This window comes from Callospermophilus lateralis, chromosome 4 (genome assembly GCF_048772815.1).
Source record: "Callospermophilus lateralis isolate mCalLat2 chromosome 4, mCalLat2.hap1, whole genome shotgun sequence".
Classification (NCBI taxonomy): Eukaryota; Metazoa; Chordata; class Mammalia; order Rodentia; family Sciuridae; genus Callospermophilus; species Callospermophilus lateralis.
This window is the reverse complement of record NC_135308.1, coordinates 144,267,370-144,284,213: the sequence shown is the minus strand read 5'-3', so window position 1 is coordinate 144,284,213 and position 16,844 is coordinate 144,267,370. Positions and strand designations below refer to the sequence as shown.

Sequence of the window (16,844 nt, the reverse complement as noted above, 5' to 3'; positions counted from 1 at the left end):
ATAGCACAGTGAAAATGATAAGAAACCACAAGCAGAACATCCAAGAAATATGGGATAGCATAACAAGACCAAGTTTAAGAGTCATTAGGAGAGAGGAAGGCATAGAGGTCCAAACCAAGGAGTGAGCAATCTTTTCAATTAAATAATATCAGAAAACTTTCCATACATGAATAATGAAACAGAAATCCAAATCTAAGAAGCCTACAGGACTCCAAATGTGCAAAATCACAACAGACCCACACCAAGACAGACCCACACCAAGACACATTATAATGAAAATGCCCACATGCTGAAAAAGGAGAGAATTTTAAAAGCCACAAGAGAAAGGAATCAGATTACATATAGGGGTAAATCAATTAGGATAATGGCAGATTTTTCAACAAAGACCCTGAAAGTTAGAAGATCCTGGAACAACATATTTCAAGCTCTGAAAGATAATGGGTGCCAACCAAGAATCTTGTATCCAGCAAAATTAAGCTTCAAATTTGAAGATGAAATAAAAACCTTCCATGATAAACAAAACTTAAAAGAATTTATAGCTAGAAAACCAGCACTACAAAACATCCTTGGCAAAATAGTTCATGAAGAGGAAACGAAAAATAATGAAAACCAGCAAAGGAAATAGTACACTAAAGGAAAAAACTAATCAAAGAAGAAAACCAAATCAAGTTAAATAACAAAAATAAATAAATATGTCTGGAAATACAAACCATTTTCAATATAAACCCTAAACAATAATGGCTTAAATTCACCAATCAAAAGACATGGGCTAGCAGATTGAATTGAAAAAAAAAAAAAAAGATTGAACAATATGTTGCCTAAAGGAGACTCATCTGTTAGGAAAAGATACACACAGACTAAAGGTGAAAGGTTGGGAAAAATCATACCACGCACATGGACTATGGAAGCAAGCAGGGGTTTCCATACTCATATCAAATAAAGTAGACATCAAGCCAAAGTTAATTAAAAGGGATAGGGATGGACATTACATACTGCTCAAGGGAACCATATACCAACAAGACATATCAATCATAAATATATACGCCCCAAACAATAGTACAGCTATGTTCATCAAACAAACTCTTCTCGATTTCAAGAGTCAAATTGATTACAACACAATAATTATAGGTGACTTTAACACACTTCTCCCACCACTGGATAGATCTTCCAAACAAAAGTTGAATAAAGAAATTATAGAGCTCAATAACACAATTAATAACTTAGACTTAAGTGACATATATAGAATATTTCAACCAGCATCAAGCAGATACACTTTCTTCTCAGCAGCACGAGGATCCTTCTCTAAAATAGACCATATACTATGCCACAAAGCAACTCTTAGCAAATATAAAAAAGTAGAGATACTATCATGTATTTAATCAGATCATAATGGGATGAAATTGGAAATCAACAACAAAGTAAAAAATAAAAATTTCTGCATAAAATGGAGACTGAACAATATACTACTGAATGAACAATGAGTTACAGAAGACATCAAGGAGGAGAGTAGAAAATTCTTAGAGGTAAATGAGAACACAAACACAACATATTGAAATCTTTGGGACTCTATGAAAGCAGTACTAAGGAAAATTCATTGCATGGAGTTCATTCCTTAAAAGAAAAAAAGTCAACTAATAAATGACCTTACATTACATCTCAAAGCCCTAGAAAAAGAAATCAGCTGCAAAAGCAGTAGAAGGTAAGAAATAATTAAAATTAGAGCATATATCAATGAAATAAAAACAAAAGAAATAATTGAAAAAAAATTGACAAAACTAAAAGTTGGTTCTTTGGAAAAAATAAATAAAATTGACAGACCCTTAACTATGCTAATGAAGAGAATGAGAGAGAGTACTCAAATTATAGCATATGAGATGAAAAAGACAATATCACAACAGTCACTACAGAAATAGAGGATAATTAGAAATTATTTTGAAAATTTATACTCCAATAAAATAGAATACATTGAAGGCATCAACAAATTTCTTCAGTCATATAATCTGCCCAGGTTGAGTCAGGATGAATACACAGCCAAGTTCTACAAGACCTTTAAGAAGGACTAATACCAATACTCTTCAATTTATTTCAGGAAATAGAAAAAGAGGGAGCACTTCCAAACTCATTCTATAAGGCCAATATCACCCTGATTCCAAAACCAGACAAAGACATTTCAAAGAAAGAAAACTTCAGACCAATATGTCTAATGAACGTAGATGCAAAAATTCTCAGTAAAATTCTGGCAAATACAAAAACATATCAAAAAGATTGTGTACCATGATCAAGTGAATTCATCCCAGGGATGCAAAGTTGGTTCAACATACGAAAATCAATAAATGTAATTCATCACATCAATAGAATTAAAGATAAGAATCATTTGATCATCTCGATAGATGCAGAAAAAGCATTTGACAAATACAGCACCCTGTATGTTCAAAACACTAGAAAAACTAGGGATAATAGGAACATATCTCAACATCGTAAAGGCTATCTATGCTAAGCCTCAGGCCAACATCATTCTTAATGGAGAAAAACTGAAGGCATTCCCTCTAAAATCTGGAACAAGACAGGGATGCCCTCTTTCACCACTTCTGTTCAACATAGTTCTTGAAACACTGGCCAGAGCAATTAGACAGATGAAAGAAATTAAAAGTATATGTATAGGAAAAGAAGAAATTAAATTAGCTCTATTTGCTGATGATATGATTCTATACCTAGAAGACCCAAAAAACTCCACCAGAAAAGTTCTAGAACTAGTGCATGAATTCAGCAAAGTAGCAGGATATAAAATCAACACCCATAAATCAAAGGCATTTCTGTATATCAGTGACAAAGCCTCTGAGAAGGAAATGAGGAAAACTATCCCATTCACAATATCCTCAAAAAAATAAGATACTTGGGAATCAACAAAAGAGGTGAACAATCTATACAATGAAAACTACAGAACCCTAAAGAAAGAAATTAAACAAGACCTTAGAAGATGGAAGGATCTACCTTGCTCTTGGATAGGCAGAATTAATATTATCAAAATGACCATACTACCAAAAGTATTATACAGATTTAATGCAATTCTAATCAAAATCCCAATGGCATTCCTCATAGAAATAGAAAAAGCAATCATGAAATTCATCTGGAAAAATAAGAGACCCAGAATAGCTAAAGCAATCCTAATCAGGAAGAGAGAAACTGGTGGCATCACTATACCAGACCTTAAACTATACTGCAGAGCAACAGTAACAAAAACAGCATGGTATTGGCACCAAAACAGGCCGGTAGACCAATGGCACAGAATAGAGGACACAGAGACCAACCCACAAAATTACAATTATCTTATATTAGACAAAGGTGCCAAAAACATGCACTGGAGAAAAGATAGCATCTTCAACAAATGGTGCTGGGAAAACTGGAAATCCATATGTAACAAAATGAAATTAAACCCATCTCTCTCAACATGAACAAAATTTAACTCAAAATGGATCAAGGACCTAGGAATTAAATCAGAGACACTGCATCAATAGAAGAAAAGTAGGCCCTAATCTTTTTTAAAAAATATATATTTATTTTTTTTAGGTGTAGATGAACAAAACACAATGCCTTTATTTATTTATTTTTTTACGTGGTGCTGAGAATCAAACCAGCTCTCACCTGTGTTAGGTGAGCCACAATCCCAGACTGGCCCTATTCTTCATCATGTGGGATTAGACCCTAACTTCCTTAATAAGACTCCTATAACACAAAAATTAAAACCAGGAATCAATAAATGGGATGGAATCAAACTAAAACATTTTTTTTCTCAGCAAAAGAAATAATCTGTGAGGTGAACAGAGAGCCTACATCCTGGGAGCAAATCTTTATCCCTCACACATCAGATACAGCATTTATCTTTAGGATATATAAAGTACTCACCAAAATATAAACACCAAAATATAAATAACCCAATTAATAAATGAGCCAAGGACCTGAACAAACACTTTTCAGAAGAGGATATACAATCAGTCAACAAATATATGAAAAAATGTTCATCATCTCTAGCAATCAGAGAAATTCAAATCAAAACTACTCTAAGATATCATCTCACTCCAGTCAGAATGGCAGCTATAATGAAGATAAACAACAATAAGTATTGGCAACTATGTGGAGAAAAAGGTACAGTCATACATTGCTGGTGGGACTGCAAATTGGTGCAGTTAATTTGGAAAGCAGTATGGAGATTCCTTGGAAATCTGGAATGGAACCACCTTTTGACCCAGCTATCCCTCTCCTTGTACTATGTCCAAAGGACTTAAAAACAGCATACTACAGGGACATGCTGAGAGCCATAGCCAAGTAGGAATGACACATGGCATTTTTGGTTGAAAGGTGACCCTGCTCAGGGATTAGGGTGGCTCCAGGTTTAGGGTGGATCCTGCTGGATTAGGGTGGCTCAGAGTTTAGGGTAGATCCTGCTGGGAATAGGGCCTATCCTGCTGCCTCAGGCGCCCGCTCCTTGAATTCCCGTGGAGTTCTCGCAGGGTTCTGAGAGAATTGGTATGCAGAGCCCGGTGGAGGGAGTGTATTTTCCCAGAACGTGCGTGTAGAGTGCCGGTGAGAGTTCGGGAATAAAGAGTTGCTGTTTGAATCTACAAGGCTTTGTGGTGGCTCGGTTATTTTGTGCCCAGCCAGACTGCGGCAGGAACACAGCCACATCAATGTTTATAGCAGCACAATTCACAATAGCTAAACTATGGAATCAACCTAGATACCCTTCAATAGATGAATGGATTAAAAAATATATAACATATATACACAATGGAATTTTACTCAGCATTAAAAAAGAACAAAACCATGACATTTTCAGGTAAATGGATGGCGTTGGGGAAGATAATACTAAGTGAAGTGAGCCAATCCCTAATAAACAAATGCTGAATGTTTTCTCTGATAGAAGGAGGTTGACTCATATTGGGGTAGGGAGGGAGAGCATGGGAGGAATAGATGAATTCTAGATAGGGAAGAGGGGTGGGAGGGAAGGGGAGGGCGCAGGGGATTAGCAAGGATGGTGGAATGTGATGGACATCATGATACAAAGTATATGTATGAAGACTTGAATTGGGTGTCAATATACTTTATACACAAACAGAGATAAAATTGTGGTGTATATGTGTATTAAGAATTGTAATACAAAAAAAATAATAGAGTTATCTTAGATTAGGTAGAGAGAAGTGAAAGGAGGGGAAGGCAGGGATGTGGGGATAAGAAAGATAATAGAATGAAACAGACATTATTATTGTATGTATGTATGTGACTGTATGACCAAAATGATTCTAAAATATGCATACTCAGAAAAAATGAGAAATTATATCCCATCTATGTATGATATATCTAAGTATATAAGTGCATTCTACTGTCATGTATAACTAATTAAAACAAATATAAAATTAATTTTAAAAATTTAAAAAAGAAGAGTTGAGGAGGTAAAGAACAGGGAGCAAATCTGCTGGATTTTCAATGATCCACATGCAAAACAAACAACCAAAGTGGAAGCTTGCAGGAAAGTGGGTACAGAGAATGAGATGTCTGAGGTTCCCTTCCACGTGGGGTTCAAGCTGACAGCACATGAATCTCAAAGGCAGAGAAACTTCACTGACTTCTGGGTTATAGAATTAATTCTCTGGTCTTAAGTCAATTGCCTGTGCATTGAAAAATCCTAATATACCACAATATGCATAAAGATCCTTAGGAATAAATTAACAGAAATCAGAACACTGGCTTGTTTGCTCTGTACCAGGAAGCCAGTCTTGCAGAAGTGGTGATTTGTAAATTCCTTGTATTAGTTGAGTATTGTTTCTAGAGGTAGCTGTTCCTCACTCCACTGTGACCCAAGCATAAAATGATCCAAACCTTTTTAACTGGCTATTTCTTATACTTGATTACAATGATGTGTAAGTTATTTTTTATCAATATACCACAAAATTATTATCAACTTATTATATGAGTATTAGAGTCAAATTAATGCATAACAGTACTCATAATAGTTAAAGGATATCAAATTTTATGACATACCTTGAGGATTCTCGCTTCTAGATTTCTGACAACGTCTTGGCAAATTCCAGAAACAAAATATTGGTACAATGCAAGGAGAGGCAGAACCTGCCAGGGGAAAAACACCCTGTTTCAAATATATTTCATCAAGTTAGTAACCTAGTAATCAAATTTATCCAAACATTTAGCCAGGCATGATGGTGCACACCTGTAATCCCAGCAATTTGGGAGGGTAAAACAGGAGAATGGCAAGTTGGAGTCTTATCAGTTTAGCAAGACCCTGTCTCAAATAAAAAATAAAACAAGCTGTGGATGTGACTCAATGTAGTGCAACCCTGGATCTCCAGGATCACAAAAATAAAAATTAGCTGAATATTAAATATAGGAAATGTTATTACAAAGTATTCATTGAGTTTCCAGGCTAGCAAACTAAATGATTTGACATAAGAAATCTGGCTAGCAAACGCCTTATTAATTCCAGGGACTTACAGTTCCTTATAGATGCCATTTGGTATCCCAAAATGAGGCTTCATGTCTCTTTAAGCATGGAAAAATTAAAATCCAATTAATTATTTTCCTTGAAAAAAACTAACATAAACGCAGCCTGTGGAAAATTTCTACCAAATGAGCTATCAAATAAATCCAAAATTTAAAGCAAAAGAACTCACATTCATGTCCCCTAACTAGTTCTTACTTATTCATATCAGTGTCAGCCACTTTGTGTTTTCAATTAGTAATTTTTTCATTGGTAAAAACAAGTTTAAAACATGTCCATTATGTGCTAGGCACTATTGAGTGAGAACAAAATCTACCAAGTTCCAGCCTTTACATAGCATGTATTCTACTGATTAAAACCCAGCCTTCCTCTTCACATAATATTTTAACTTTTCTAGAATCAAATCAAAAGCTCAATTGTTTTTGAGGTCTCATGGCTCTAAGTGAAGGCTAATAAACAATCAACACTTCAATTAACTCAACCACCATCCATCCAGAGACAAGACAGTTTTGCTTGGACATTGGAACGGCCCCTGGTCTCAGTTCAAATCTGAAGTTCTGTTCCTGTAGCTGTAGCCTGACCCGCCAAAGGGAGATGAAATAAGAATTGAGAGCCCCATTGTTTAGCAAAGTTATTTCCCGTGTTCTGCAGCTCTGGGTCCCACAGCAAATGTTATATTTGAAAGAAGTCTCCTTAGCCACTTGGCTGCTTCTGGAGAAGGTCAATAAGTAGAAACAGTTACTTTTTATAAGTTTAGCTGAGGAACCTCTGATGGTAGGTCAGTTGGTGGCTGCTAACAGCAATAACTATTTTAGAAATTTTTTTAATATTTATTTTTTTAGTTATAGGTGGACACAATACCTTTATTTTATTTTTATATAAGATATATGTTATTATGAAGTATTCATTGAGTTTCCATGCTAGCAAACTAAACCATTTGGCATAAGTAAAGAAATCTGGCTAGCAGTATCTCACACATGCTAGGCAAGCACTCAACTCTGAGCTACAACCCCAGCCCACAGCAACAGCTTTTTAAAATGGACAAGAACTAGTCTTAAATGACTTCAAACATAATGCAATCTATTTTTCTACAATTATGCATTACAAACATAACAGAACCTTTTCTACGATTAATGTACACTAAACATTAAGAGTTTGTGATTACCTTTGAGATTTAGGGTTTTTTTTTCTTTAGTGAGAAATAAAACACAATTTTATTGCTGAAAGTTGCTCAATTATTCAGGGAAAAAAACATTCTCAATTTCTTAAGCTTTATAGGGGGAAAACAAGTCTCATTTCTCTTCCAATGCAGTGATATGTATTATATATGAATATGAGTAGGCAGCTAAAGGTTACCCAGGGGATAAGATCATTTTCTCAATCTAGAAATGAATCCCTTTACCAGGAAGAGGAGCACCATTTTATTATTATTTTCAATAGACATTTTCATCCCAAATCTGCCCAGTGTTAAAAGCATTGATAAATTGAAGAGGTGCTTTTAACACCATCTTCATTTTAATACCTGGTTTTATAATTTAACAATACATTTCAGGGGCAATAAATATTTTTTTAAAAGATATCTATTTTTTAGGTATATATTTTTATGTGGTGCTGAGGATCGAACCCGGGTCCCGCCCATGCTTGGGGAGTGCTCTATCGCTGAGCCACAATCCCAGCCCCAATAAATATTTTTAATATAAAGAGAGAGTTGAATTTAGAAGAACAATATGCCAAGAGAATAGAAAATAATACATGAAAAACAGTATGAAAGTTATGGAGTAAAGGAAAATAGTAAGCGGAGAAGGAAAAGATGTCAAGAAGCAAACATGGGGGGAAAGAGAGACAAAAATAAGAGTATACGAGGAAGAGAGAAAAGAGCTTTAAAAAAGAAAATAGATATGAGGATCAATAAAACATATCAAATTGTTTTTAAATGCAACCAACTTTATCTTATATACTGTAATTTCTTTCCCAAGGAAAAGAGAGCTATATTTGGACTTCGGGGTTTCCTAGGACATTAGGAATTTTCTACTTTTTATCTCACTGTTAGAGTGGATTGTTATCTTTGATGTACCCTTGACAGAGAAAAGACACGAGACACAAGAAACATATTTCAATATGGAAGTACACTCATAGTTTGGGTATTGATAAGAACTGAACAACTTAATACTGTAAGTTACTATCGCACTATACTCCTATGTTTGATGTATCTGCCAATGACACAGTCTAGTCAATTTCACCATGCCTTAAGAATAAAAGAAGTGAATAGAATAAAAAAGGGAACAAAATACAATGCAAACAATGATGTCAAAATACAATGTACAAAATACAATGCAAACAATATCAAAGAAAGACTGTCAATTAATATATTTTATTTGTAAGTATAGATAAGAATCCTAAATATAAAAGTTAAGTAACAACTGACCAAAAGAACACTAGCGAAATTTGAAAAGTAGAAAATAAGTGGGGAAATATGCCAAAGCGAATTAAAAGTTGTTGGTTTCACAAATTACTCACCATTAGATTTTGCTTAGCATAGTGCAGTTCACGTATGATGTAATACAAGCTTGCAACTACAGAGCAGATGTCAGCCCTGTGTCTATCGGAGAAGAGTTCAATGCCTGGGAGAAGCTGAGTGATTTCATACTGAGCATAACAACGTTCAGCTTTAGGATGTGGAAGTGTGGTTCGAAGCAAACCCTGAAAATGATATATAGTAAAATAAAGGGCTATAAATTACACTTGCAATGATGAAACCAAAAAATAAGTAATGCTATCACTTCCTAAAGTGCTTAGCACACGTCTAACATACTATACTCCATAATAAACAGTAATTATATTATTATAATTATTAATATCACTGTAATATTAATTATTATTGCTTTTATCAGGCAAGATAGGCTTTTAAAATTCCATGGTAGTTGTATATTTATTATTTTCAAAGAAATTACCATTACATAAAGTATTTGTGTTGGACTTTTCTAATAATTTTTTTATAAACATTATTTCACTTAATGCTCATCTAACCCACTCTTAAAAGGAAGAATCATCATCTCAGAAGTTATATAATTGTGGTATAATCAAACACCTTATCTGAGGTTACACAGCTAATGATTGCAGAAAAGAGATTCAAAGTCATGTCTGTATAACCAAAAAATCTATATCAAGATTATAAATTGAGAAAATAACTACTTGAAGTCTAAATTAAGGAAAGGTAATTCCAAACTTTCAACTGCAATAAATATAAAGATGATCTGGTTAATGTGACACTATCTCTTGGTAACTTACATAATCAACATTGTACTAGATTCTGAGAAAACAAAATGAATACTGTTGTGGTTTAGATGTGAAGTGTCCCCCAAAAGATCAACTGTGAAATATGCAAGAAGTTCAGAGAAGAAATGATTGGGTTACAAGAAACTTAACCCAATCAGTGAATTAACACTTGATGGGATTAAGTGAGTGGTGACTGAAGGCAGGTGGGTTGTGGCTGAAAGAAGTAGGGCATTGGAGAAGGGGTGTCTTTGGGGTATTTTGTATTTGGCGAGTGGAGTATCTCTCTGCTTCCTGATCATCATGTGAGTTGCTTCCCTTCATTACACTTTTAAGCCATTGATGTCCTGCTTTACCATGAGATATGGAGCCTGCTGTCTATGGACTCTTAACTAAAATTATAAAATACAATGCCAGCTTTATATAGAAATTTTCCATTCACAGACATAATAGATTACATCATTTTTAAAACTTTGATATTTTATTATTTACATGTACTAGAATATAAAAACATTCATCTCATTTGGTTTTCTGCAGTGATGAAGTGAATATTGTTGTAACTACAGATCTCTGAATCTGTGAACCCCAAATAAACTTCTCCTCCTCTACAATTGTGCTGGTCATGTCTTTTAGTCATAGCAGCAAATAAAGTTGACTAAAACAAATACATAAAACCCAATTTTACATTTAGAAGTATTTCTTTGATTATCTTAACTGATTTTTTTCTTGATGATGAATGCACTATAAATTTTTAAAATTTATATTGGGAAAGAATTTTAATCAGATTGCTTATTAAGACTATATGGGATCCTATTCTAAAATACTAGGTAGTTGTTGAAATTTTTAATTTCACAAATTTGCTTTAAAAATCTTAAAAAGAATGAGCAGACTTTTAAAATTAATCCCACCAGCTGCTTTTTATTTTTAGATATAGCATTACTAATGTAGCAATATTTAATGTCCAAGTTAAACGAAAAACTGAACATTTTTTAAAATCACATATTTGCTAAAACATAAGCAGCATTATCTTCAAAAACAAGGAATATGAGAAAGTAAAACGGAGATAAAGGAGTCTGGGTCAGATCATCATTATTCCCTTCCCACTCTTGCCTCTTCCCTCTTCCCTTTGAAGCACAGCAGAAGGTATTTGGAATATGAAAAAATAGCAAAGTCTGTCCTTATATTCAAAGGAGCTTTTCCCAAAGAACTTATCTATCCAGATTTCAGATGCTCTTAGCCTCCTCTGATACACATAACAAGGGTTATCTGTCCATCTGCCAAAGTAAACAGAACCTTTAGCAGACTGCAAAGGCCCCTGGCTGCATCCCTGAATCTCAGAATGTCTTGTATTTCAGATAAAAGCTCCTTTTTTCTTCAGTGAAGTCAAACCAAAATCCTGAGACACACAAGCACTCCTCTTCTAGTCTTCAACTTGTTACTTGCTTTTTAGATGACATATTTTACATCGTGCAACCCAACAAAACTTAATTTAGAGTTGAGGTAACTTAAGGCAACCATTTGAAGTCAAACAGACTGGCTTCACATGGATCAACTAGTAACTTGGTCTTACCAACAACAGGAGATGCAGTTTCCCTATCTGTAAAACTCCTTCTGTTAAAGGAGAAAAATGGTGAATGTTCAAGGGGAATGTGCCACCAGAGGAGATGAGCTTAGCCAGCAAAGGAGAAATGGGCTTGTGACATTTAATCACAGTTCATGCTGTTTTCCTACCTGTGAGCTTTACGAAATTTAATAACAACAGCACTTTTTTTTTTTCTAGAATAGTCATGCTATTGTAGAAAACACACATCAAGTGTTACCTGAAAGAGTAATGCAGAAAAAATGCAGCAGCTGATTCTCTTGTTAACGTTCAGGGTTATAATAAACCTAAGTGAGAATAAGAAAAACCAATTAATAGACAATTTTCCAAAATATTTTGATATAAATATATGTCTTTAGACATATATCTAGGACACAGAAAATAAAAGAAAAAATAAACGTAAAAAAATATGAAGAAGAAATGGAAAATTAGCCATAACCTTACCCCCTAAACATGATTTCTGGTAACAGTTTGGTTAGTTTCCTTCTAGATTTTTCTATACATGGCTATATAAAGGGAAACATAAATACTTGCATATTAAGACTAAAATTATAAAATATAATGCTAGCTTTATATACAAATTTTCCATTCACAGACAGAATAGATTACATCATTATTTTTTAAAAACTTTGATATTTTATTATTTACATGTACTAGAATATAAAAATATTAATCTCATTTGGTTTTCTCCAGTGATGAAGTGAATATTGTTGTAACTACATTTTTGAGCATGTATCCTTCTAATTCTGCTGGACAAATCCTTCAGAGTGGAATTTGGGGGTAGAAAATGAAGTGACAATTAAGATTTTTAATGAGTATAGTTAAATAACCATAATTAGTTATAACCATAATGAATATGGCTGTTAAACCCCAAATATTGCAACAACATATATTCTCACTAGCCATTTATTATAGAGCTGCTCACACTAAGTCTCTCTGCCAAAAATTAAGATAATATTTCCATTTACTATTGTCCCTTTTGATGCCCCTAAGAACATTGTGAGTTTCCTTTACATGGGTCTTGAAATATGCATTTGCAGCTGTAAACCGTTTTGCCTGCTCCCGAATCTTACTTAGATGAAACCCATCAGCCTCATTGTATTAATAGCATTGTTCCTCTGACCTCGGCTTCTCTGTGTAGATATTTGACTGTGGTATTTTGCAGTGAGAAGAGTTCAGTTCACTCAGAGTCTGGGAGAAGAGCTCAAGGACCCCTGCCCTTCCTGGTGGACTCAGGTTTTTGGAAGTCAGACCTCCAGCTGGGTAAACAGGAAACAGCTTTCTTTTTGGTTGAAATCACTAGGTGATAACTTCAGACACAAAGCTGAGGTGCCTCTGGCAAGAAAGCCAGAGCTGTTCATTTCCAAGTTGTGACCTTCCTCCCTTGGCTTTTCTAGTCTCAACCACCAACCTCAACTGTCATAACTGGTGTGCCTGTGTGTCTGTCTGTGTGTCTATCCGTTTAAGTTAAATTCCTTTTCAGGAGCACAAAAAAAAAAAAAAAAAAAAAATCAAACTTGATGGAAGTTTAAAAGACCTTTCATGGGTAATGCCTTTAAAGTGGCAATTTCTTATTTCCCCTGCCTAAAGATACTACTCTTTTGAAAATATGAAAAAACTAACTTGGAGAAGTTATTGTTTCAGTTTGCTCTAAGGCTCAAAATATAATGCAGGTTTTTGGCCACCACGCCCTCTAGGTGAGCTAAAAGAAAAACTGGAGAGGTACACTTCTACTGTTTCTTTAATTTTTACATTTCTCTCATTATCCAAATATTCAAGGTATTTGTGTATGGTAACTATTCAGCATTGTGATTGGCATTCACATACATTATACATGACATCCTGAACAATGGGCCTCAATAAAATCCATGTCTTACGCTCTAGAACCTGTGAATGTGTCACTGTACGTGGCAGAAAAGACTTTGCAGACGTGATTGAATTAAGGACCTTGAGATGGAACAACCGTCCTGGATTTTATTCAGGTAGATCAGAGTCAGAGAAGGAGATGTAGGGGGTGGAAGTGGAGGTCCTAGAGAGCCAAAAAGCAAGAGGGTGACAGCAAAAGAGAAAGATGGAGAAGATGGTCAAAACCAATAAACATCACCAATGAGTAATCCGTATCATCCTGCATGGTGGGGATATAACTTTCCAAGAAGATAGTACTTGTGGGTATTGCACAAAGGGTAGCTAGGATGTGGGTCATCCCATCCTCATACTCACTGTGCTATCTTTGCGGATATGACTGCACCTTGAAGACACCCCCAAATGCCAACTTTTGATAGAAATTCCTCACTGTAGTCTCTGAAGGTCTGAGGTGAACAACTATTGGGGGCACTGGTGGAGGAGGGAACAAATTCTTTCCATGTATGTAGCACATCTGGTTTTCTAAATATATCATCAAGAGCTTGACACCAACACTTAAAAGCAGCCCTAGAACAAAAAAAAGCATCAAGTGGTATGTTTTCCAAGACTGGTCTTCAAGCCCACCTTCCAAAAGGAAAAGTAAATAAGGTGAAAAAAATATTCAATGAAGACATTAGAAAATAAATCTATACCATCCATTGTTCATAACAGTTTCTCTCAAGTAGCATTTGATACCATAAAATGAAGCATGGTGCAACTAAAATTTATGGAAAACAATATTTTTTCCTAATTATTAAAATCTTTGACAAAAAAAAAAAAAAGTTAGCCCTTGACCTATTAACTCCTAAAAATCTACCTTTTCTTTTCTGCAAAGATGAGAAGATTTCCAAGTGTATGCAGTGCCTGAACTTTAAGACTTCTTTGATTGCTGGCATGGAGAACATCTGTATTTTTAATCAAGTAAAAGAACAAATGTCAGTTGCAAGAGAAATATTTCCTTTTTATTTGCAAGAATATTTTAAACTGCATTACACCTTAACCATGTAGATTGCAGTAAGAAAGCTTCAAGTTAATAGTGCCTTCAAATGTCACACTATATTTATATACCCAGAGAGAGCAAACAATGTTTTATTTGAACACATAGGAACTGGAGATTGGGATGAAGTCAGACAGGGAGAGATGGTGAAAAGGGAGAAAGGCACAGATACATGGGAATGATGGGGATGACTGGAGCACAGTTCTCTTGAGAAGGTAAATTGGAACCCTGAGGACAGAGGTCGGGTCTGATTCTGGAGGCCCCTGATTGCCAGGTGCTGAATTGTGGAGGCTGCCCTATAGCAACTGGGAAGGCCCAAAGAGTTTGCTTTGAGCAGAGATGTGACAAGATCATATCAAAGCAGAATTTTTTCTTTTACCTAAATCCAGAAAATATATCTTCAGTATCATGCAAATTTGTTTGTTTGTTTTTTAATAAATGCGTGCATTCAGGAAGCTAGGAGGCCAGCCAACATGGCAGTGGTTCCTCATGAGGCAGTACTTACTGTCTTGGAGGGCATTTTAGAAATTTAAGGAAGGGTTTTGTTAGTTGTCACATTGGTGCATTTTTTGGTATTTTATAGGTGAGAACCAGAGATTCTGGATGGCCTGTAATACACAGAAACTTCCCCACAGCAAAAAAAAAAAAAAGTGCAAAATATCTTTAAAATTAACTTGGTCTGATATCTAACCTCATTTTACACATAAAAGAGTATTTTTGCATGATTTTAAACATCCTAAATTTTCCAGAAATACAATCAATGTAGAACTTTGTTTTGTTCAGAATGTTATCAAGACTTATTTGCCATTTTAGAAAATCATATCACCTAACTAAATAATGCTAATAATTCTTAAGTTACCAATACAACACACCTGTGTCAGTTTATCCGTAGCTGTCATATCATGGTGATTGCACATAGAGGACAGAAGCATCTGACCACCTCTTCACACCTTCTAATGCCTGAGCATTTATATGCTAACACACGAGTTCTTTTATTATAAAGTGATTTTGTTTAATTTATCCTTTACTTTATGAGGCAGGAGGCAAGAAATAAAAATAGGTATAAAGGAGACTAATGGGGTAGAGAAAAGCAACTGTCATTTGAAACCTAAAAACCTTCAAGAGCACCACACCTATATATTCACATCTACTCAGGAGGCTGAGGTAGAAGGATCACAAGTTAAGGAGAGCCTCAGCAACTTTACAAGACCCTGTCTCAAAATTAAAAATCTTGGAAGACACTCAGTAGTAGAGCACTTCTGGGTTCAATCCCCAGTACCATTAAATAAATAAATAAATAAAAGCAGCTCCATGAATACTCTCGCCTTTACTCCTCCCCAAACCTATTTTCCTCAAAGCCTGAAATCTTGGAAAAAAAAAAAAAAAGTCCTCAAGCCTTAAGAGTACTGCAAATCTAGATGATTAATGCCTACATACATTGCTAGCTTACACAATATACTTTTCTTTAGACTAAATAAAGCTAAGAGAAAATATTGTTAGATACTTGGGATATGGGCACATTCGACACATTATCTGCTGACTGGATGACACCAGACATAGAGATCCTAAAGAGAATCAGACCTCTGTGACCCACCCTGTGCTCCAGGAGTAAGAGAATAGAGCTCATCAGGCTAACGTTATCCCCATGCACTTCTCATGATCAATATTTACAAAGTTCACTTTAAAAGAAGTTTCCAACACTCTGACTTGAGCCCTGGTCATTTTCAGAGGGGATCTGATATGGTCTCATTACACCCTTGAGCATTAAACATTGAACTATGGTTATTCCCCTTCAGAACCAATTTATTTCTCCACCCAAAATTTCATCTGTCCAATCCCCTTTCACTCATGTTGTTGATATTCTGTCAAACCTTGTATCAGAGTACTACAGGTCTTATGAACTGCAGGTATAATAGATGGTTAATAATCAGAATCAGGAAGAGTTTATTAAAATGTCTTTTTAAACAGATTTAAAAAGAAGAGCCCAAGACCCCAAATGCATGTCTTACTTTCATACCTACATTCCTTCCTTTGAGAGTGTGTCCTGCTCAATTGATGCATGCCTGAATAAGCATTGCTCTCATGAATAAATCTTTCTTTGTGTCTTTTCTACACATCCTGAAGTTCCTTTCTGCAGCCTAAGTCAAGAACCTGCAAGGGTGCAGTTGAGGTCCTCTTTCTCCTTCTGGGAGACCACCTATAACCCCCAACTGGTGATGCTTAAAGCCCCATAAAGATTTTGTTGTTGTTGTTTTTTGTTTGTTTGATTGGGTTTGTTGTTGCTGTTGTTGTTAGAAATGTGTATGTAGGAAGAATGTGATAAATATAAATTTTACTTCAGTAAAATATAAGGGGAAAGAGAATTATAAAACATCAACTGATGTTTTGCCCAAAAAGGGCAAATTGGGTCTACAATATAGGTTTAGAATATATTATTGAATTTGTAGAAAAGGAAAATAAACTCATCTGAGACCAAGAAAAAGCATATATAAGGGCCCCCTCCCCACAAGGTGTTCACAGTTGCTATTAAAGAGGGATGGGCAGAAGGGTGGCTTAGAATC

At 35.1% G+C, this 16,844-nt stretch overlaps 1 protein-coding gene across 1 annotated transcript in view; it reads right to left on the bottom strand.

The window, feature by feature from the left end:
- The window catches only part of Cfap54 (cilia and flagella associated protein 54), a 264,100-nt gene that overhangs the window by 118,454 nt on the left and 128,802 nt on the right, over positions 1–16,844 (bottom strand). Inside the window, exons 42-46 of the mRNA XM_076855417.1 lie at positions 14,104–14,191; positions 13,605–13,814; positions 11,605–11,671; positions 9,029–9,211; positions 6,037–6,123 (exon numbers count right to left, since the gene is read on the bottom strand). Coding sequence (XP_076711532.1) covers positions 6,037–6,123; positions 9,029–9,211; positions 11,605–11,671; positions 13,605–13,814; positions 14,104–14,191 — 635 coding nt within the window. The remainder of the gene's footprint in view (positions 1–6,036; positions 6,124–9,028; positions 9,212–11,604; positions 11,672–13,604; positions 13,815–14,103; positions 14,192–16,844) is intronic.